Below are 23,143 nucleotides of genomic sequence, written 5' to 3' on the forward strand. Positions count from 1 at the left end.
TTTTGTTTTCTTTATCCTTTGAAAATTGGTCTTTACTGGCACAATTAGATCTACTTACTTCGGTGAGCTTTGATTTTTCTGGTTGATTACTTTGGCATTATAACACAAATCTCCTGGTGAACAAGAAAACAGCATTTTTTTAAAAGCTACCATTTGCCAAAAAGCAAATTTTTATAAATTAAGGATTGGAATCCTGGGACTTGTACGTTGAATATGACCCTCATCTTTATTTTACCTATGAACAGGTGAATTTCTGTTGATCAGCTTCTACCCCGTAAAGATAAATAAGACAGTTATATGTACCTGAAGAATCACAAGTGCTGATTTTCTAGCACTATGGTTTTACTTGTCATTTCTCCTAAGGTGATATTCTCAGTTATTTCAAGTATTGTATTGAGCTCTCAGTACTACTTAGACAACCTGGCACACACACTCCTTTTGCGTGTCACCGTCATCATCATAAACCTTTATAGAGTGTTTTCCATGTGCCAAATGCTTGTTGAAACACTACATGTATATTCATTTTTCCTCACAAAACCTCTTAGGAGTAAAGTAAATAACCCTGTTTTACAAATGGGAAAAATGAAGCACAGAGCAGTAATGCAGTTTTCCCAGGGTCACGTAGCAGGTAAATGGTGGAACCGGATTAGAAGGTGAATAGTATAAATCTGGGATCTATGTTCTAAATCATGTAAAAAATATATTACATTGGCATATGTGGGACAAAAGGAGAAGATCCAGTCATTGGGGAAAGGCATGGGGGAGGTAGAGGGGGCAAGACTTTTGTTAGCTGCACTCAAATATTTGGAGGACTATTATGTAGAAATGGACTGCATTTATCCTCTACAGCCACCCCCCCAAACGGAGGACTGGGACCACCAGGCAGATAGTATAACAAAATAGACTTTTTCTCAAATTTTTCTTTCATCTCAACAAAATCTAATACCTATTAATACAGAAATATTTATTACCAAACATTTTAGTTATAGGGCTGCTATAGCAAAATACTATAAGCTGAATGGCTTAAAGCAATTAAATTAATTTTGCTCTAGAAACCAGAAGACTGAAATTAAGGTGTTGGCAAGGTTGGTTCTTTCTGGAGGGTTCTGAAGGAGTCTGTTTCATGCCTCTCTCCTAGCTTTTGGTGGTTGCCTGCAGTCCTTGGCATTCCTTGGCTTGTAGCTGCAGCCCTCTAGTCTTGGCAGGATGATACCCAACCTATTGAGCCACACTGGTCTGGGCTTAAGACCATATTTTCTAGAAGATTTTATTCCGAGACTTCAGGTAGACATGAATCTTTAAGTTATACTATTCAAGTTAGTATACCTAATAACTAAATCCATTTTCTATCCTCTGGAGTTTAGAAAGAGCTTAAAATTATTTAAGTGCATCTGAAGATACCTAACTACTTTGTGATTAAAAACCAAAAGGTATACAAAGAGAGAGCTAGAAAAGAGAAATAATTGTTACTCAATTTGTCTTCTTAGTTTTTATTCACATATTATATTTAGTGCCATTTTGAAATAAAAGAATTTGGTAGACTGATTATGGTAATGGCACAGCATAATTAAAAGTTTCCTATATCAGTTTCTCAGAAAGATCTCCTATGATAATTACCAAAAGTAGAATAGGCCGCTAGAGATATTGCACATTTGTGTCACTTCCTTGCATCTCTTTCATTCATATCAACCAGTCCTTAATACCCATTCCTATTTTTGGGCAACCACTGATCTGCTTTTTATCACTATAGATTATACCTGTCTTTTCTGTAATTGCATGTGAATGGAATCCTGTGGTGTGTACTTATTTGTATTTGGCTTCTTTTGCTCAGCATGGTTATTTTGAAGTTTATCCCTGTTGTTGCATATACCAGCAGTTTTTTCTTTTTAGTGTTGAGTAATATTTCATTTTATATATGTACCATATTTGTTTCTCCCTTTTCTTGTTAATGCCCTAAATATTTCTTGGTTTTTGTTGCTATCGCATTGGTATTTTTAATTTTAATTTTTATTGCTAGTATTTAGAAATGCAGCCATTTTTTTATAATGACCCTTTTGAGGCTTTGCTAAACTTATTTATTAGTAATAATATCTTTCTTTTTAGATTTCTAAGAATTTTTTTAATAAGTTGTCTGCAAATAAAGACAGTACTTTGCTTTTTTATTTCTTTAGCTTTTATATCTTTTTTCTTTATTGCAGTGGTTGAAACTTACAGTACAATGTTGAGTAGAAGTCATGGTAGTGGACATTCTTTTTATAAATCTTAGTGGGCAAGCATTCAGCCATAGGTATTTTATAAATATTTTTTATTTTATTGAGGAAGTTTTCTTTGACTTGTATTTTGCTGAGATTTTTTTATCATGAATAGGTATTGAATTTTATCATGAATAGGTATTGAATTTTATCAAATGCTTCTTCTGCATTTATTAAGATAGTCATGGCTTTTCTTTTACTGTTTCTTAATATGATTTATTTATTGATTCTAATGGCAGTGCTGCATTGTTTTGATTTCTGTAGCTATTTGTTACAAATCTTTAAGTCAGGTAGTATAAGTATTTTTCTCCTCAGTTTTGATCCTGTTCCTTGCAGTTTCTCCAGTGTGGTGGTCTAGACTGCAATTTTAGTTTTTGCTGTAGAACTGTCCTTGCTCTTTCACTTTCAGCTGCTCTTCACAAATTGGCCATTCACCTTTCCATGGAGTACATTGGCTGTTTCGGGGTTCTCCTGTTCCCATACCTCCGGTTCTCAAGTCATTGTTACTTCCATTCTTACTCTTGTACAGATGCAGGTACTTTCCAGGTTTTGTTAATGTTAGTTATTTTCCTCCAGTTGCTGGATTTGGGGGATATGTTTTCGTCTAGTTTTGTTGTAAATGTTGTCCATGAATATTTGGTTATGCTAGCCTTTTAAAATGTGCTAAAAACAATAAAATTTACCATCTTAAACATTTTTAAGTATACAGTACAGTAGTGTTAACAACTAAATAGTATATTAGTGTGCACTGTTTTCCAACAGATCCGTAGAACTTTTTCATCTTGCAAAACTTATTTTTAAAAAATATTTAATTAATTTATGTTTTAGAGAGAGGGAGGGAGAAAGAGAGGGAGAGAAACATCGGTGTGTAGTTGCTCTCATGTGCCCCCTGCTGGGAACGTGACCCGCAACGTAGGCATGTGTCCTGACTGGGAATTGAACTGGTGACCCTTGTATTCCCAGGCTGGCTCTCAGCCACTGAGCCACACCAGCCAGGGCTCATCTTGTAAAACTTAATCTTGGTTGTCACTGAACACCCCCCTCCCCCACCCCTAGCCCCTTGCAACCACCATCTACTTTCTGTTTCTCGGAGTTTAACTGCTGTACGTACTTCATATTGGTGGGGTCATGCAGTATTTGTCTTTCTTGTGACTGACTGATTTTACTTAGCCTAATGTCCTGAAAATTCATCCATTTTGTAGTATATGGTGGGATTTATTTCTTTTTCTTTCCTTCTTCTTCCCTTCCTTCTTCCTCCCCTCCTTCCCTTCCTCCTTTCCCTCTTCTTCCTTCCTTGCTTCCTCCTTCCTTCCTGTCTTTTAAAGCTGAATAGCATTTCATTTTATGTATATACCATATTTTCTTTATCCATTCATCTGTTAATGGATGTTTAGTTGTTTCTACCTCTTGGTTGTGAATAATGCTGCAGTGGACATGGGTGTGCAAATGTCACTTTGAAATCCTGTTTTCAATTCTTCTGAATGCATAACTAGAGTGGCATTGCTTGATCGTATGATATTCTATTTAAAAAAAAATTTGGAGGAGTTTCCATAGTGTTTTCCACAATGGTTGTGCCATTTTATATTCTAGTCATCAGTGCACAAGGGTTCCAATTTCTTTGTATCCTAACACTTGTTATTTTCTGGAATTTTGATAATGGCCATCTTAACTTGTGTCTGATAGTATCTCATTGTGGTTTTGATATTTACACTTCCCCAGTGATTAGTGATACTGAGTATCTTTTCATATGCTTGTTTACCATTTGTATGTCTTTGCAGAAATGTCTATTGAAGTCCTTGGGTTATTTTTAAATTGGATTATTTGAAGGTTTTGTTGTTGTTTCAAGGTGTGGAAATTATTTATATTTTTTTGGATGTTAACTCTTTATCAGCTACAGTGGAACTTCGTTCTCAAAGTGAATTCATTTCAGAAAACTGTTCAAGAAGTGATTTGTTTGAAAACCAAATCTCTGTCACCCGAGAGACATGTGACTGATCAGAGAGGTGTTAGCATAGAAGGGTTGTTGGGTAGAGAATGGAGACCTGAAGTTTTGTAGACAACTGAGGCACTTTTACATGAACAACTTGGTCAAGAACTGAATTGTTTGAGAACCAAGATGTTCAAGAACCGAGGTTTGACTGTATGTATTTTGTAAATATTTTGCCCATTCTGCAGGCTGAACTTCATTGTGTTGGTTGTTTCCTTTGCTGTGCAGAAGTTTTTAGGTTTGATGTAGTCCTATTTGTCTGTTTTTGATTTTGTGGCCCTTTTTTTTTGGTGTCATCATTGAGAAATCATTGCCAAACCTGATATCAAGGAGCTCTGTGCCTGTGTTTTCTCCTAGGAGTTTTATATTTCAGGTCTTACATTCAAGTCTTTAATTCGCTTTGAGTTGATTTTGGGATATGGTAAGATAGTGGTCCAGTTTCATTCTTTTACATTTGGCTGTCCAGTTTTGTCAATAACATTTATTATGGAGACTGTCCTTTCCTCATTGCTTACTCTTGACTCTTTTGTTGTACATTAATTGACCATATATTTGAAGGTTTGTTTCTGGGCTTTCTGTTCTCTTCAACTGATCTGTGAGTCTGTTTTTAGGTCAGTACCATACTGTTTTAATTACTATAGCTTTGTAATACAGTTTGAAATCATGGCACATTATACCTCTAGCCTTGTTCTTCTTTCTCAAGATTACTTTGGGTATTTTGGGTCTTTTGTGGTCTATACAAATTTTAGGATTATTTGTTCTTTTTCTGTGAAAAGTACCATTGGAATTTTGATAGAGATCACATTGAATCTGTATATTGCTTTGGGTAGTATGGAAATTTTAACAATATTTGTTATTCCAATCCATGTATGTAGACTATCTTTCCATTTATTTGTGTCTTCTTTAATGTCTTATTTTTTTCAGGGTACAGGTCTTCCATTTCCTTGGTTAAATGTATAGTTAACACCCCAGTAACCGCATGGTAACATGTGTGAACTTTTAAAAATTTGTCAATTACAGTTGCCAGTCAGTATTATTTTATTTTAGTTTTAGGTATATAGCATGATGGTTAGACACTTATACAATTTATGAAATGATCTCCCCGATAAACATACGTGGTTATTGCAATATTATTGACTATATTCCCTAAGCTATACTTTACATCCCTGTGATTATTCGTAACTACAAATTTGTACTTCTTTTTTTTAATCCGTACCTGAGGATATGTTTATTGATTTTAGAACAAGAAGAAGGGGTGGGGAGAGAGAGACAGACAGACATAGACATCAGTTGGTTGCCTTCTATATGCATGCCCAATAGGGGATGGAACCCCTAACCTGGGTATGTACCTTGAATAGGATTCGGACCCACAACCTTTTGGTGTATGGGATGACACTCCAGCAAACTGAGCCACCTGGCCAGGGCCAATTTGTACTTCTTAAAACTTTACTTTTTTCTTCCCAAACTCCTCCTGTTTGGTAACCATCAATTTATTCTTTGTATCTATGAATCTGTTTCTCTTTGGAACGTAACAGATTTTTGTAGCTATTATGTCCTGCAACTTTACTGAAAGTATTGATTAGTTGTAACAGGTGTTTTGGTGGAGTCTATATTTGCAATTACATGATAATTTGGATTCTCAAAAGCTTACATTTCTCATCATTGGGCTTAAATGATGCTACTATCACGTTGAATTAGAAATAAGAATTATCTCTGCTCCAAAATGTGGATTTTTTTTTAGTTTTTCTATCTCTGATTTCACTAGACTTATGACCCAATTTCTACACAGTATTGTTTTCTTTCCTAATCTTTACTCTGTCATATTTTGCCTGCATCTGCACTTGTATTTGCATTCCAAAAAACTAAATTCAGGTTCAGATTTTCTTATAGCAAGTTTTATCCTTCTGGCTTTAACAAAAGCCTGTTGTCATTGTTGAATAAAATGAATTATGTGATAGTCTCTTTGCCAGACTTTCTGGATTTGTCCTCATACCACTCGGGCTGGTTTTCCACACCACAGAAATGTGTGTGTTATACTAAAACTCCAGTCTGATCATTGCTTTCTGTAGCATTTCATTCTATTTTTTGATAGTTCTCCTTCTCAGAATGTTCTTTATATTGACTCAAAAATATGTCCTCTGAATTACATCTGTGGCTCTAATCTGTCCCACACTGTCTTTTTCTATGTCATAGCTGTTCAGGTATTTGTAGAAAGTTCTCATATATGTTTCTTATTTTTCTTTATAAGTTTTTGTGTTAAACCTTTTTAAAAAAGATTTTATTTATTTATCTTTAGAGGAGAAGGGAAGGAAAAGGGAGAGAAACATCAATGCATGGTTGCCTCGTGTAGGTCCCCTGCCGGGAACTGGCCTGCAACCCAGGCATGTGCCCTGACTGGGAATCGAACTGTGATTGTCTGGCTCACAGGCCTGCGCTCAATCCACTGAGCTACACCAGCCAGGGCGTGTTAAACCTTTTTAAAAAAATGTAATTGTTGCCCTGGCTGGTGTAGCTCAGTGGATTGAGCACGGGCCTGCGAACCACACCATCGCGGTTCGATTCCCAGTCAGGGCACATGCCTGGGTTTCAGGCCAGTTCCCAGCAGGAGACCTACAAGAGGCAACCATACATTGATATTTCTCTCCTTCTCTCCTTCCCTTCCCCTCTAAAAGATAAATAAATAAAATCTTTTAAAAAAATGTGATTGTTTTCAGACTCTACTAGTTTGAAAGTGCTTCTTGTAGTGTATTCTAGTTTGAACTCTTTAGTGACAAGGAATACAGACCCATCCTAGCTTAAGAGGGTGAAATATCATAAGAAGTTTGATGACAAACACTATAATGCTGCTGGAGTTTATTGGAAGTAGAACCTAGACAGCTATACATCCTCTTTCTTGTGGTATCTCTTGCTTTTTTCTTCTGGTGGGGACTGTTAACCTGTTTCTACTGGCCAGTCTCGGCCTGGAGCTTCTGCTGTTTATAGCTTTAGTTTTACACTTGACCCCTTTATGACTGCCTGAACCTTCTCTGTATCATAGCAAGTCTTTATACAACTTTTTGGCTGCTCTCTTCAGTCTCTCCTTTTTTTAAAATTCAAAATTCCCTAGCAGGGGAATTTGATTTATCTAGGATACCTTGTACAGCCAGGTCACTCAGGTTGTAAGTTGCTTGCCAGTTTATAGCTGCCTGTACCCACCTTGTAGTCCCACTTGTTTATTCAACAAGCATGCTGTGAAGTATCTGGTATATGTTAGGAATTATTCTAAGTGCCTGGGTGGGATGCATCAGGAAACAAAGCAGGCCAAATTTTATTGTTTTCATTGTAGTGAAGTGAGACAGACAAGTAACAATAACTGCAATAATCAAATCAGTGATTTAGCAGTTCGTGTCTGGCTGGTGCGAGGGTGTGAGCAGGGCTGCCGCCTCTCCTTGAACTGTGGGCAGTGCCATTTTTGTTAGAGAAGGTTGTGGGCAGGTGGATGTCATGAAGCAAGTCTCATATAGATAACTTCTCAACTAGTTGCGTAGGTAAACATCTCATAGGAAAATATTTATTGAATTATGTATCAGAGTAGCATTTCCTAAAGCTCAGAGTCTGTATTTAAATAAGCAGTATATGCAGGGGCGGGCAAAAGTACGTTTACAGTTAGAATGCAATTATTGAATAAATCACTACAATGAATAAATAATACAAAAATAAACTGTGTTTCACAGTCACAACTGTAAACCTACTTTTATCCATCCCATTATGTACTTGGTACATCTACACTGTAGCCACACATAGAAAGCACTCTAATAATTTGTCAGTGGGTGACAAAATACCAAGCTGTTTTGTGTAGAGCAGGACACTTACTGTATTGTATTTCTCCACCTAATAAACCCCTACTTACTCTTCTGCAGATATGCTTCTTTCTCATAGCTGCTGGCAACTCCACACCCATAGCATACTAGTTAGCAGCCCCAGAGAATACCGTTTGACTCTTCTGGAGTCATTGGCCAATGAAGAACGGTCACTTTGCCAGGCGGTAGTGGATGGCTGGATCATCCTGGGTCAGTTGCTAATCCCAGTGACTGGCCTGGAGAGCCTGACAGCCCTCCCAGGACCCAAGGGGAAGTGGATTACCAAACATAAAGGAGGGAAAAGTGTGCCTGACCGTGCCAGTATTTCCTCACCCTTTCTAAATTTGTTTTAGGCAGCTTGTCTAGCACATACGCTTTTTTCAAAGAAAGCCATATTCAGATGTTCTGGTATTTTGCTGAGGATCCTCCCTTTTTATATAGTAATTCCATTTAGTTATCAAATTTCTTGGGTTTTTTGATGGGGTGGGAGAGTAGGAGCTGAAAAAGAAAATGTGAAGGAGCTGACTAATAACTGCTCCCTCCTCCTTCCAAGTTAGCTGCATACAATGCAGTGGATCATCAGTTTTGCCTCTCCTTTCTAGAAAGTGGTCCCTTTTCTTTTGAGGGATTTCTCCCTTCCCCTCTCCATATCCAGCTCCATTTAATATGTATGCAAATAAAAGCTGATTCCATAGCCATGCTGACTGACATGACCCGCCTCACCTCTGGATGTGAGGGTCAGTCTGAAGGTGTATGAACATCTGACTCAAGAACAGCCTTCCCTCCCTTTTGCTTGTTCCTCAATGTAAAAAGTCATCTTTGAATTTTTAAATACAACCAATACTATCTTTAAAGTAATTATCAGATAAAATATATAAACTTGGGAAATGTTTAAACATTCAGAATAAATGCTTACAAATCAAGAAACTATTCGGAAAATATTTGTTTACTTTTTTATTAGGGTACTTTCATAAGTTCCGCAGAAGTTGTTAGCTGCAGCAGTTTACATAGTTGGAAACCAACTATGTATCCGCATTTTTGTAGTGAAATATCATTTTACCATTTTTATTTTTGCTTTTCTAGTCTAATAGCCACTTTCAAATAACATTATATAATGGAAATCTTATCACCATGTATCATATCTCTGTGTGTAATTATAAATGTATCAGAATTTCAAACCAGACTTTCATGTTTTTGAAACATTGCATATTATTATGAAATCAGTAAATACTATGTTGCTTCTGGAGAACTTTTAAAAGTTAAGCTCCTGCCAGAAAGGAACTTCTCATGTCAAATTTGCAATGATTAAAACAACTAATATTTTAAAATAAACAGTTGTTGGTAAGGATGCCATGTCATTCTTATAAAAATGTAAAAAAAATATTAAATGTCTTTTTGGTGGGCCTTTTAGCTTTGTATTAATCTTTAAAATTTTCATACTCTTTGACCCAGTAGTTACATATCTAAGATTTTTTTCTGGAGAAACATGAGATGGGGACAAAGATTTATATAGAAAAAGTGCTTGTGTAGCATTATCTATAATAGTGAGAAACTAGAAAATGTACATACCACAGCAAAGGCCCATTGTAGAAGATTAAGTAATAAACCAATATATAAAGCTAGGATTAGTATGATCTCAATTCTGTAGAAAAAGTACACGTGTACAGAAAAACCCATACGATAAAATAGTCCAAAATGTTAACAGTAATTACCTTTAGGTTTGGGATTGTGGGTGATTTCTTTTTTATATTTTTATGAATTTGAAAAATTTTCCCATTAACATTATTTTTATAATTAGTAAAAATTAATATGGTAAATTATTTCTCAAGCCTGAAATACATTAGATATGATTTTCAGAACTGAATAAACAATAATAGGAACGGCTGGCTACATATAATGAAATAAAGAACATGTATTTATCGCTGTTTTAAAAGATAGGGAGATGTAAGCTTAAAACAATTCTCATTAATATTAATTAATTTATTAAAATAAACATTTAACTCAGTATGAACTAAGTGCCAGACATTCAGTATGCTAGGGGATTCAAAGATGGTACTGAATAAAAGAAGAAGCTTGCTGTCACTTCTCCTAGCAAGCTTTCCATGGTCTTCTGCACTGTGCTAGGTTAGGTTCCCTTCTACGGCTGTGCTTACTGCGATGCACTGAAGTTATCAGTTCATGTGTCTGTTCTCCTGATAGATAATGAGTTCCTTAAGGATAGAGGCCATGTCTTTTTCATTTGTGTATCTGCAGTACTAGCAGTTCTTTGAATTAGTTCTTCTTGGGATGTCAGAAGTGGTTATGCTTGAGGTGGATTTTGAAAAATTAGTGCATATGATGAAACACTTTTATTTTAGTTTACTCAATGAAATCCTTCATTTCCCTACATATGATGAGTTGCTATACTTTAGCAATTATTAACTTTTAATTGAGAATGTTTTTATTTTACCTTTTTCAAATGTGACCTCAGTTTTAGAACATAGTTCTGAGTTCCTCAGTAAAATGAATTTGTTTCCATTTGTCTTTCAAAGGTAAAAATTTGTCCATGAAGTGATTGAACTCTAGGTGAGGGGTAAGGGGAGAAGTTGAATTAATAGGGATGAGGGTGAAGGATGATAGTGGACTATTTAAAAAATACTAACAGAGGGGGTAGAAAATATATATTAACAAATTGAATCAGGTGTTACAGGCTTCCTTAGGTTAGATGTACATATAATCAGAATGTTGTTGCTTTCACTTCAGAGTAACCTGGGACACAATGTAGAATGTGCAGGTACACGAAACTCTTTAAAAAGTATGCCAAAAAGCAATTTAGATCTAACATGCACTTTACATACCCAAATTACTCACAGATTTCATCCCCAATGTTCAAGTGAAAGTCAACCCATTCTTTAGAGTCACAGGATAATTTTATAACAATGACATGGACAAGTGGTTTTTAACCAGGGGCAGTTTTGCCCCCACCAGAGGACATCTGGCAATGTCTGGAGATATTTTTTATTATAATGACTTGGTGGTGCCACTGGCATTTACTGGGTGGAGGCTAAGGATCCTGTTGAACATCCTACAAGGCACAGGACAGGGGCGCCCCGCACCTCCCCCTAAACACACAGCCAGAGTTATCTGGCCCCAAATGTCAGTTTGCTGATGTTGAGAAACCCTGCCTGGGCGATGGTCAAGTTCCCAGGCCACTGTAAAACTCTTTATTTTACTCATAACAGAGTTTATAACCCATAACTGAAGCTTTGTGCTAACAGTACCATTTCATTTATCACTTAAAAGTACTTTGTCTCTCTAGAAAAGTTCTTTTTAAAGTTTCAGCTTGAGATACTGAGAAGATTGCTTTCCTTATTGGGAACAAAGGCAGTTATTCCCATGGTATGGAGAGACTCTAGATTGCAATGTTTCCGTCTGTTTTTCTTAGCTTTTTGTGTGTATGACTCTTGAGATTCTGTCGGGCAGGGATTGCCTGCCATTTCAGTATTATGTTTAGAAGGTACATATTTTTATGTCCTTAAAATCTTGAAAATGTTTAATCAATATATTAATTTATTCAACAAATACTCATTTAGAAATAGGTGTTAATATAACAAGTATTCAGATTTTATAATACCTCATTTCCTTTGATTTTATTAATAGGGTCAGGAGCAGGTCTGGGGAAAATAATCCAGAGATTTCCACAGAAGGACTGGGATGATACACCTTTTCCACAGGGAATTGAATTGGTAAGTTGATGTTGCATTATTATATTTTTATAATGATACTTTTCTTCTTCTCATGTTACATTTATGATTATATTTATGATACAGTTACTATTAAATAATTTGGTGATTTAACTGCGACATGTTACCAGAAATAATCCCTCTCCTCCATCCCCCCAGTGAGGTAACCTTTGAATATATTGATTCTGAAATACCTGTTTTACTGTTCTTTTTCACATGTAAACTTATATTAAAGATGAAATTGATGACCTTTATATATTTGGAAGATGAAAAATTCCTTTGACTCTAGTCAAAATAGTAGCTTTAGTGATAGTGTATCACTAAAAAGTATTTATTATGTTTTTTCTGAAAATCTCCAGAGTATTGCTTTGGTGACAACTGAACAAAAAAATAACAAAAAGGGGGAAATGTTGGTTTAATGGTGACGCATTAGGTTGAGTTCACAAATCCAAATTCTTTCTTTTTAGCTGTAGGATCTTTAGGTCGCTTTATAACAGTGCAATTCAACCGCCTTATCTTTGCCAGCCATTGTAAAGGAACGCAGTGGTACAGCGTACTTTACGATGGCCACGGCGTGCTCCATGGGGGCCCTCCACGATGGGTGGTGCATGAGGGACTGGAAGGGGATCCCTAAAGTCATTAACGTATTTTGTAATGGGGCTCTGCAGTTTGGTTCTCAAACTGCTGGAGTCTGTATGTATGTGTGTGCTGCCTGTGTGTGCACACATACAAACTTCTAGAAATGTCCTTCAGAGCAGTTTTTGTCCAGAGGACGTTTAGTGTAATGCGATGGTGCAGTGTGCAGGCTCTGGAGGAGACTTGTGTTGAACTCCCAGCTGGATGGTTTGTCTTTTGACAGGTGAATATCTTTGAGAAGCAGAATCCTCATTTATAACATGTGGGTGATGACAATACTAATCCCATAAGGTTTTTGTAAAGCTAAAATGGGTTTAAAATGCACATAAAATGCTTAGAACAATGTGTTCTGTGAAGGAAGTGCTCGTTAAGTGAGATCACTGGTTTATCATTACCTTTGTTCTTGCCGTTTGTCTGACATCTTGCAGCGCCTGCCCTGGGAGAGGAGTTGTTCATTCTCCAGTTAGCATGAGTGAGGAGTATCAGTTGGGAAAAAGGATGTTGCAAATTGTGAGCTTTTTCGTTCTAGCTATTGATTGTCCATTTCCTCTTCACTGAGGACAAAAGATACATCACTGAATGCCTAATTTTGATTACTATAATCCCACTGTGTAGAAAAAGAAGGCTGTATATTCTGTAGACCCCCATAAAGGCTAAATCTTGAATTTTGGTATTAAAAATGGGGAAAGAATGTGAGGATCTAAGGAAAAGTAACTTTTTGGAGAGCCTGTTGTAGTCTTTTATTTTCCTCCCCTACATGCTGACAAATACTAGTAATTGGCCTTACTGTGTATTTAACTAGGTATTTGTTTGTACTGTTAAGCTTTTTCAACTCTGTTTAAATATCTTTTAAAAAATATTTTGGACTCATTTTTAACACTTTATTTATTTTTACAGAGAGGGGAAGGGAGGGAGAAAGAAAGAGAGGGAGAGAAACATCAATGTGTGGTTGTTTCTTGTATGCCCCCAACCGGGGACCTGGCCAGGCATGTACCCAGGCATGTGCCCTAGGCTGGTAATAGAACCAGCAACCCTTTGGTTTGCAGGTCAATACTCAATCCACTGATCCATACCAGCCGGGGCTTGTTTAAGTATCTTTTTAGTGATGTTACTGAAAGGGGAAGGTTTTGGTGCTGGAGACTTTTTTGAACTTTTCGTGAGTTCCTGCCTTCTCTCACATTAAAGTATGGAGAGAAATAAACCACAACACTTTGACAATTTGAACAGTGAAGTACCTTCGTAAGTTTCAAGAACAACAGACATTACTGGGGGAGAGAGATACCATGATTTGGCACTAGTTGTTTAGCTCTGGCTGACAAAGGACGAAAGTCTTGTGTTTTGAAAGTCAAGGGAATAGACAGTGTGGTACCTCTGTTTCTCCATTAGTGAGGGAGAGGCATTTATTGATTTCACTATTTAGTAAATTTTTTTCTTTGTACGACAGACACTCCTGTGTTAAAGTGCTGCCAGTGTATCTCCAATAACAAGTAGTCATGCACTGCTAATTGGCGGAATGGAGATTTTCCTAGATGATTTCTTGGCTGATTCTTACCTAGCACAGCATTTCAAGGTTTGGGGGAGATAGATTATTATTTAGTAGTAAAGAGTAATGGGGGCCAAATACATAGTGACAAAGATGGCTTGACTTTAGCTGATGGGCACACAATGCAATACACAGGTTATGTACCATAGAAATATAAACTCGAAACCTATATGATCATATTAACCAATGTTACCCCAATAAATTTAATTTAAAAAGCATCTTTGATCTGCTGGATTACATTAGAAATTTCTTTCTCTTTTTTTCTATAGTCGATAGCAATTCTTATCCTCCAATGTCTGCTGTGCTGTGTACGAATTAATTTAACATCTGTCAAAGTCCATTGAAAAATATAATAGAATCAGTAACTGTTAAGTTTTTTGTTGCCTGTTTATTGTTTTGGGCTATGCTTCGTGTATTAGGGACATGAAACTGTTCTGCATATGAGCAGAAATAACTTGAATAACTGTGAAATACTGTGTCATCTAGAGTAACTTCTGTAGCTTCAAGGCCAGAGATAGGCCTAATAAAATCTTAGTTTAGTTGGAGATGATCTGCCCAGTCCCTAAGTGATTTGGTGATTCCAGGGTGCTAGTGACGCTTTTCTGATGATTTGCAGGGAAAAAAGATCTTACCCCTTCCAAGGTGGTAGAACAACTTTTAGCATATAACAATAATGTTAATATTTAACGGTTGTATAGGACTGATAGGCTACGATGAATTTACATAAATTAGATGACATACAGTAGTATATCTAATTTACAGGTTAGGAATTTAAGGATTAGTAAATTTAAACAAGTTCATTAGGGTCTAACAGCTAAGATGCAGCAGAGCTGGGATTCGAAGCCAGGTCTTTTGGCTCTTAAGTGTCAGCCAAGATCTGAGAATATTCTGAGAGTGATGCTTTAAGCTATGTGTAGCATTTGTGTTTTAGTGTAAATACAGGATCTGGAAACAGGGTTCTGTGATTTGGAAGAACTGAGGTTTAAAAGTGTTAAAAGAATGCTGTGTTATTAGATGGAAACCAACTTATTTTATCTGAGGACAGATCTAGGCTCAGAGCATAATACTGCATTGAAATTATTTTCTATTCCCACCTTCCTCCCAGAAGCATACATTTGATATGTTTAAATTCTAAATGAAAGATAATTGTATTCAGCCTGAAGACTAAGCTTTTTACGACTTGTGGGAAAGGATTTTAGACATTCATTCCCTAAAAAGTCAAATCCCAAATAAGGATTCTGAATTTATTCTCTTAGTTTTTATGTAAAGAAATTATCTTCTTTTTCTTTTTTTCTATTGGAAAGTGCTGAACTTTAATTTGGATGGATTTTAAAAATAAAAATATGAAAATAAGCTAAACCAAACATAATGACTACTTTTCCAATTCTGGGATATTTTTATCTTTTTCTTGTATTTTTTAAGCATACAAGGAAACCACAGACAGTCATATAAATAAAATTTCAGTTAATTTTAGTGACAGTATTTCAAAGAAAGTTTAAGAATTGTTTTGCAGAGCCATTCTATGGCTAACAATCTATTTTGGATTATGGGAACAAATGTTTTTATTGGCTGGGTTTTGGACCCAGAAAAAGTATTGTTTTGGAATTAGCTTTTTAAAAAGATATCCTAATTTTTTTCTATTGTAATTCAGAAAATGTGCCCTATCTTTACTAAAAAATGTTTGCACTAGGGCATTTTTAGGTTTATCTAACTGTTTTTAAAAGACTCAAGTACTGTGTTATAAAAATGTGATGAGGAAAAGATGAGTACACATTTTGGTAGAATTTCTAAAGGTAGAATTTCTTGAGGTTCTTATGAAATTAGTTTAGTTATTTAAATTCTAGAACAGTGATTTGACTAACTTCAATATGAATCCAGTTTTCTGTAATTGAAGGTATAGACTGAGGAGGAGAGGGGCAAAATTTTTTATTTAACATTCTTGCAGTTATGACACAGGAAAGTAGTCTCGCTATATTATAGGATGCAATTTGTGGGCAGATAAGTTAGTATAAGTACCATGCAATGCTTTATTTCTTTAAGCCGTTTAGAATGCATTGAATACAACAAATGGGATAGCAGACGTCATTCTGACCTAGATATACATCATGTTTGGGCAGGGAACTGAGTGTGGAAAACATGGAAGAGAATTTTCTCCTCTCTTTGTAGAGGAAAATACGTGAAAGGAAGATGAGCAAATCAGTGAATATACTGGATAACAGAATTAAGGTTCACAAAGATTTTAAAAGGCTAGAGTTACAGGCCCTTTATCTAAGAAGATAAATTATAATAGGTAAAAACATTGGTTCTCGCATGTGAATACAGTAAGCCAGCTCTGTAAGTAATCATTTAGAATAAAGATAGGCAGGATAATTTGCCAGCTAGCGAGATTTGAAAAATACAAAGAGACAGCTAAAAGTAAAAAAATACATAACCGTAAAATATACTTAGGTAGAACCTAAACCCTCTGTGCTGAGGTAGTGCACTTGGTGGTGAGTTCAGTTTTAAAGATGATGTAAAGGACACGTAGAAGGACTCTTGTTTTTGTATCGAGTTGAGGCTGAAAAGATAAGAACTGCTATGATGTATGAAGACGTGACTTAAAATACAGAGTCTAGCAGGAGTGATGCCTGCTTCAGTGTGGGTGGTAGGGGAATAATATTGGTGTAATAATTTGTAGTTTTAACTTGAACATTTCACCTAAAAATGTCATACGGTGTGCCTGAGTGTGATCTTGTTATGTTACAGAATTACATGCTTCTGATTTTGAAATAAAAGATTTTGTAATAAAAAGGGGCATTATTTGTGCTGGATTCCATAAACCAAGGCCTACAAAAAGGAGTTTTTCAGTTATGTTCACAACAAAGCAAGTGGGTATAACTGGGGTTTAAACTGCAAAGTTGTGGGTTCAACTCACATTTTTGTTTCCTACTTCCAGACAGTTGTCCCTTTGAGGTAATAAAACCACACCCATGTTAGAACCTGATGGAATCTAGAGGATACAGCTGAGATGGTGGATTCTCTTAACATCTCTGGGCTGGAGGATAGTCAGTCTTGTTGTTTTTCTCACATTGCTCCGTGCTTACCAAAATGGTTTATTCCCATGCACTGGGCTTTCTAGAACTGTAAGTAACTAGAAGTGTTACTTACAATTCTGCTTGTTTTACTAATGTATCAGTAGCCTCAGTTGTGCTGCAGAATCTTTTACCTACCCAGTCTCCATGGTCTGCTGCTTCATTATTACTCTCAGAACCACCTCAGACAAGGTTTTCTTGCCATGCTGGGGTTCTGCTATACCTGGCGCTCTGAAACTGCGGAGGACTTCCTGAGGAAGATGTAGAACTACTCAGCTCTAACCTTTCACAAGTCATGTTGTTTGCAAATAGGCTTGCCCTTGTTAACACATGGAGTATTGCTACTCATCTCTCATGTAGGAGTGAAAAGTAGTGAATTGGAAAACATGCATAAAATGAGACTATTTTTGAATCATTTTGTTCAAAATATATATGGTTACTTATACATGTGCATGTATAAGGTTATTCATGGCAGAAGGTTGGATACTACCTAAATGTCCATCAGTAGGAGAATGATTGATTAGTGGTCCCCATAGTTATTCATCAGAATATAACACAGTTGTTAAAAGGTACGTGATAGAAGACGTACAGATGGCACATGAAAGGTGCCAGCATCACTAATCATCAGAGAAACGCGGTTCAAAACCACAGTGAAGTATCACTTTACACCTGTTGTAATGGCTACTATTAAAAACAACAGAAAATAGCAAGTGTTGGCAAGGAAGTGGAAAAATTACAATCCTTGTACACTGCTGCTGGGAATGTAAAATAGTGAGGCTGTGGAAAATTATATTGTGGTTCCTCAAAAAGTTGAAAATATAATTACTGTATGATCCAGCAATTTCACTTTTGAATATGTACCCAAAAGAACTGAAAGGAGGTTTTCAAACAGGTATTTGTGCATACATCCATAGTGTCATTAATTACAATAGCCCAAAAGTGGAAGCAACCCAAATATCCATTGACAGATGATTGGACAAGTAAAATGTACAATGTACATATAATGGACTATTACTTAATCTTAAAAAAGAAGGGAATTCTGACATACACTACAACATGGATAAGCCTTGAGGACATTATACTAAGGGAAATAAGCCAGTCACTAAATGATAAATAATGTATGATTCCAATTAAGTGAAGTACTTAGAATAGTCAATTTCATAGAGACAGACAGCACTCAAATTTCTAGGCACCTGCTGCTTGCCCAGGGGTCAGGGGATGGAGGAACGGGGAGTTGTTTAATGGGTGTAGATTTTTAGTTTCCTAAGAGGAAAGAGTTTTGGAGATTGGTTGCAGAACAGTGCAAATGTATTTTATTTAACACTGCTGAATTGTACTTAAAAATGGTTAAGATGAGAAATCTTATGTATATTTTACTACTACTAAAATTTAAAAAAAATTGTTTTTAAAGAAAAGTCTGAGCCCTGGCTGGTGTGGCTCAGTGGATTGAGAGCTAGCCTGTGAACCAAAGGCTCACGGGTTCTATTTACGCAGTCAGGGCAAAAGACTTGAGATAGAATGCCAAAAGCATGACCGTAAAGGTTCCCTGAAATACTTGAAAGCCCTTGAAAAGTACTGCATCATCATACAAAAAAAGGCGATTCTCAGATAGCAAGAAGAATACTGAACTCTGAGATTTTNAAAGTCTGAGCCCTGGCTGGTGTGGCTCAGTGGATTGAGAGCTAGCCTGTGAACCAAAGGCTCACGGGTTCTATTTACGCAGTCAGGGCAAAAGACTTGAGATAGAATGCCAAAAGCATGACCGTAAAGGTTCCCTGAAATACTTGAAAGCCCTTGAAAAGTACTGCATCATCATACAAAAAAAGGCGATTCTCAGATAGCAAGAAGTCCCATTTGTTTCATAGACTTCACTTGCAGAATTTCTGGATGCTACCTGAACCCTTGTTTTTTGATATATTTACCTTTAGTGAGGATGAGGACACTGGAAAAAATGAAGGGACATGGGAAACCATCAGCAGTCCCCGTAGAACACAGGTGGCAAATGCAAGGCCGCAGGCTGAATCCAGCCCTCTGTCTTGTTTTATTTGGCCTGGAACCTTGTTTCTGCCCAGTGCACTGAGCTTGTTGCCCCTAGTTAAGGAATAGTTTACATTTATACCATCCTACAATTACATCCAGCCCTTTGAAGGCAATTGTAAGGCTCTTGTGGCCCCTGGTGAAAATAAGCTTGACACCCATGCCCTAGGCCCTCAGAGCAAAATTTTCTCCTTTTACCTATACTGCTATATCAGGTTTATCTCTTCAAGTTAGATTTTGGTTGTATTCCAGTCTGTGGGGTGACTTTCACAATGGAACTTCTTTATTAAAGTTTTAAAAAAATTATTCTTGTTTATTCTATTAAAGTTTTCCTGATTTTTCCCTTTTCTCCCTCTTCTGCCCATCCCAACCCCTGCGCCCACGGTCATTCCCCACACTGTTGTCCATGTCCATGGGTCATTCCTACCTGTTCTTTGACCCTTCCTCTTCAGTTTCAATTGCTATAGATGGTAGCAAACTTCAGATATAAGAACATTATATGTGAAAGACTTCGTAGTATGGAAGAAAGAATACTGAACTCTGGGATTTTATTTATCTGTATCAGTATGTATTACATATACCTGTTTATAGGAATGTCGTTTGATTATAAAATGCAATAGCTATTCAAAGAGAGCATCAACTTTCTAGGTTATATAAGAGGGGACCCAAAAACCCAGGAATATTTTGTAGAGGTCAGGCCCCTTGTAGTACAGGCTTCCCCTCCTGTCAGATGAGTGTTCTGGGAACCATCTGTGTCAGTGTACTAGCCGGTGTTGGGAGAAGCTGCATTCGGCCCCAGTGAATTTTTTTGAAGACTCACCACATTTGCGCATTTCCTAACACACCTGCACACACTGCACTGAGTGCTCAGCAGTTTTTGACCAAAACCGGCCCTAACCTCCCTGTTCACCTGATCGCGTTCCAAGTGACTTTCTTTTTATTTCCTTGGATGAAAAAAGCCCTCAAAGGGAAACATTTTGCCGATGTTCAGGAGGTGAAACAAAAAATGGTAGAAGCACTAAAAGGAATCGAAATCAACGACTTCAAAAGCTGTTTGAGCAGTAGGAAAAAGTCTTGACAGGTGTATTGCATCAAATAGAAACTAAGGTGACTGAAGTTTAAACATGTAAGAATAAATACACAATTTTTTATAAATACCATTTTTGGGGCTCCGCTTTGTATAATCTGTTTTCAAAGGTATATAAGTAGTGATACTTTGATACTCTCCATCGCCCCAGTTCTTGGTCTAATCAAGTTCATTGGTGATCCAGACATCCTATTTAGTGCATAAAATGTGTTCACATCTTTTTGCTTGAGTTTGTATTGTGCTTTGAGTGTTCATGTGGAACTTTCCCAGTTATGGATATACTGTGCATTGTCATCTCCTTATAACTTATAAATGTGTCAGTTTTGAAAAGTGAAGTATTTGGTGGCCTCTAGTGGTACTTATGTGTCTATAAAAAGTCGTAATACCACCAATATACAAAATTTTAGGGGGAGACGATTACTAAGATGACAGAACAAAAGTGTATACCTAGTGAAGAAAAGTTTTTTAATGTTTGAGAATTGAAATTTTATTAATCAGTTAAAAACTTATGAGTGATATGGCTGTGTGTACTGTTTTGCAGATTTTATTATGAGACATCAGACTTTTAAGAAATTCACTGAGATTATATTGCATGTCTTGATTGGAAGTGTTGCTGTGTAGCTTGTGCCTATGTCAGCAGAAGTTTTGCATTGCGCTGAAATGTGCCTGCGGAGGGGAGGGCAGGAATGCTTTCCGACATCCCCTGAAATATAATGAAAGATAAAAATAGGATAAATTTTTCATAAATTAATGTTAAAGATAGTAAATTCTTATTTAGTAAAGTTTATTTCTTTAAATAGCTAATTTTTACTAGCTTAAAGATATTCAAGTTAAGCCAACCATTATCTAGAATCTGAAATACATGTGGGAATTTAGGCAAATTATTTCAAAAGTTGGGAAAATTTGTGTAAATTCAAGATTTGGAAAGCTGAAAACTGATAGTTTTAGTGAAGTTAAATTTATTTTAAGTGCTGAAGTTAATCTCTGTTCATGCTAAAAATAGGTATTGAAATTGAGAGATTCGATAAGTTGCCTAAAGTCATAAGCCTACTTACTGTTGGCTGACATGATAATAAAACCCTGTTCTTGTGACTCTCTTATAACGTTTTTCTAAAACTAGAGTAAAATACTCTCTTCTTTGTGTTAGGTGGGGCAAGTTGATTTTTAAAAAAAGGTTTTTCTCTTCTGCTTTTTTAAAAGTTAAAAAATTAATAGGACAAGTCTTATTCTAGTTCAGAAGTTTTAACTGACATTAGAAAGAAACAAATAGAAATGTTTTAACACTGAAATCAGAAGGATCTAATGACACAAATCTGTGCTAATGAAGGAGTTGGCTGCTTTTATTTTTTCCAAACTAGGCCATCCAGTTAGCCCTCCATAGGGTCCACATTCGCAGGTCTGCATCCCCGATTCAACCAGCTGCAGATGGAAAACTTTGGATGGGGAATGTCACGTTGTTGCTGACGTGTACTACATAGTTAGGACTGCGATGGCTGTGTCTGTACAGAACACGTACACACTTTTTCTTCTTATCACTATCCCCTAAACAATACATATACCAACTGTTTACATAAGCACTTTCACTGTGTTAGATGTCACATGTAATTCAGTATAGAAGAGGATGTATGGAGGTTACATGCAAATACCACACCATTTTATATAACAGACTTGAGCATCTGAGGATTTCGGTATCCTTGGCAGTCCTGGCACCAACTCCTCAAGAATACCAAGGGATGACTGTATTTGCAAGAAACACGTATGGTGTGTGTGAATTCAGGAATGGCTTTTAATTATGATAGCCGTGGTGTTCTAATGAACAAGTTATAAGAGTGGTGGATGTTAGTTTATTGGCTTAAACTAGCCAAGAATTATTCAGACATGAGTTCTACATGACTGTGATTATACTTATCTTTAATCAAATTGCACATTTAATGTACAACCTATTTGTATATGATATAATACTTCCAGAAATATTTGTATTTCATACAAGGACAAAGAAAAGGGTAGAGAGATACAGAATCACACATTTGCAGTTTATCATTAAAGCAAGTTAAGTACAAGTATAAAAATTCTGTGTATTTTTAAATCAGTCCTGTAACTGAGCAGTTGCCTAACTGATAGAGGATAGTTTAATTTGGGGCTTGTAAAGAAAGAAATGATTTTATGTACTTTCGATACCAGGGGCTTTTTCTCCTAATTATTTCTTAGCATACATAATATAGCATTTAAAGATTTATTACAGTGCATAGACTTAGTTATTTTTTTAGATTACTGTAATTATGTAGTTTCTAAATATAGAAATATATAAGTAAGTTTAAGTAGTCCTTTAAGAGCACTAATTTTTAGTGATTCTGTTTTGCTCATTTTTCTTTCTTTTTCCACTCCCTGCTTGGCAGAGATTTATATAAAAACACTGACTTGTAGCCCTGGCTGGCTCAGTGGATTGAGCGCTGGCCTGCGAACCACAGGATCGCAGTTCGATTCCCAGTCAGGGCACATGCCTGGATTGCAGGCCAGTTTTCAGCAGGGGACTCATGAGAGGCAACCATACATTGAGACTTCTCTCCTTCTCTCCCCCTCTAAAGATAAATAAATGTAAAAATCTTAAAAAAAAACAACAATGCTGACTTGTAGCTTGTGATGCAGCCCTCTAGTTATTGGCAGACATTTCTCTAAAGGTCCTTCCTGTAATCTAGTGTAATGCTCATTAAAAATCTTCACTGGGTTAATGATTAAAATTTTATGGAATTAGGGTTTGGAAGAGAACTTAAAGGTTCTTTGGTCAAATTCCACCCCCTCTTTTGATGATTAAATTAGTGTGTGTACAGTACTCTTTCCAAGTGGTCACATAGCTTTAGCCTATATTAAGTAGTTACAGTGATTGAATCTTAAGTCTTTTCTCAGTGCCTGTTAGGTACTGGACAGTGAGTTGAGTGCCAGGAATACCGTGCCAAATAAGGCAGATGTTG

At 36.4% G+C, this 23,143-nt stretch overlaps 1 protein-coding gene across 2 annotated transcripts in view; it reads left to right on the forward strand.

Moving 5' to 3' along the window:
* Positions 1 to 23,143, forward strand: part of SBF2 (SET binding factor 2) — a 424,767-nt gene that overhangs the window by 49,842 nt on the left and 351,782 nt on the right. For both annotated transcript variants that reach the window (XM_037050085.1, XM_037050086.1), the window contains exon 2: positions 11,718 to 11,803. In XM_037050085.1, the coding sequence (XP_036905980.1) occupies positions 11,718 to 11,803 (86 nt within the window). The remainder of the gene's footprint in view (positions 1 to 11,717; positions 11,804 to 23,143) is intronic.

The sequence above is a fragment of the Sturnira hondurensis genome, unplaced genomic scaffold, assembly GCF_014824575.4.
Source record: "Sturnira hondurensis isolate 20B ecotype Veracruz unplaced genomic scaffold, ASM1482457v3 Scaffold0006505, whole genome shotgun sequence".
In the NCBI taxonomy this organism is placed as follows: Eukaryota; Metazoa; Chordata; class Mammalia; order Chiroptera; family Phyllostomidae; genus Sturnira; species Sturnira hondurensis.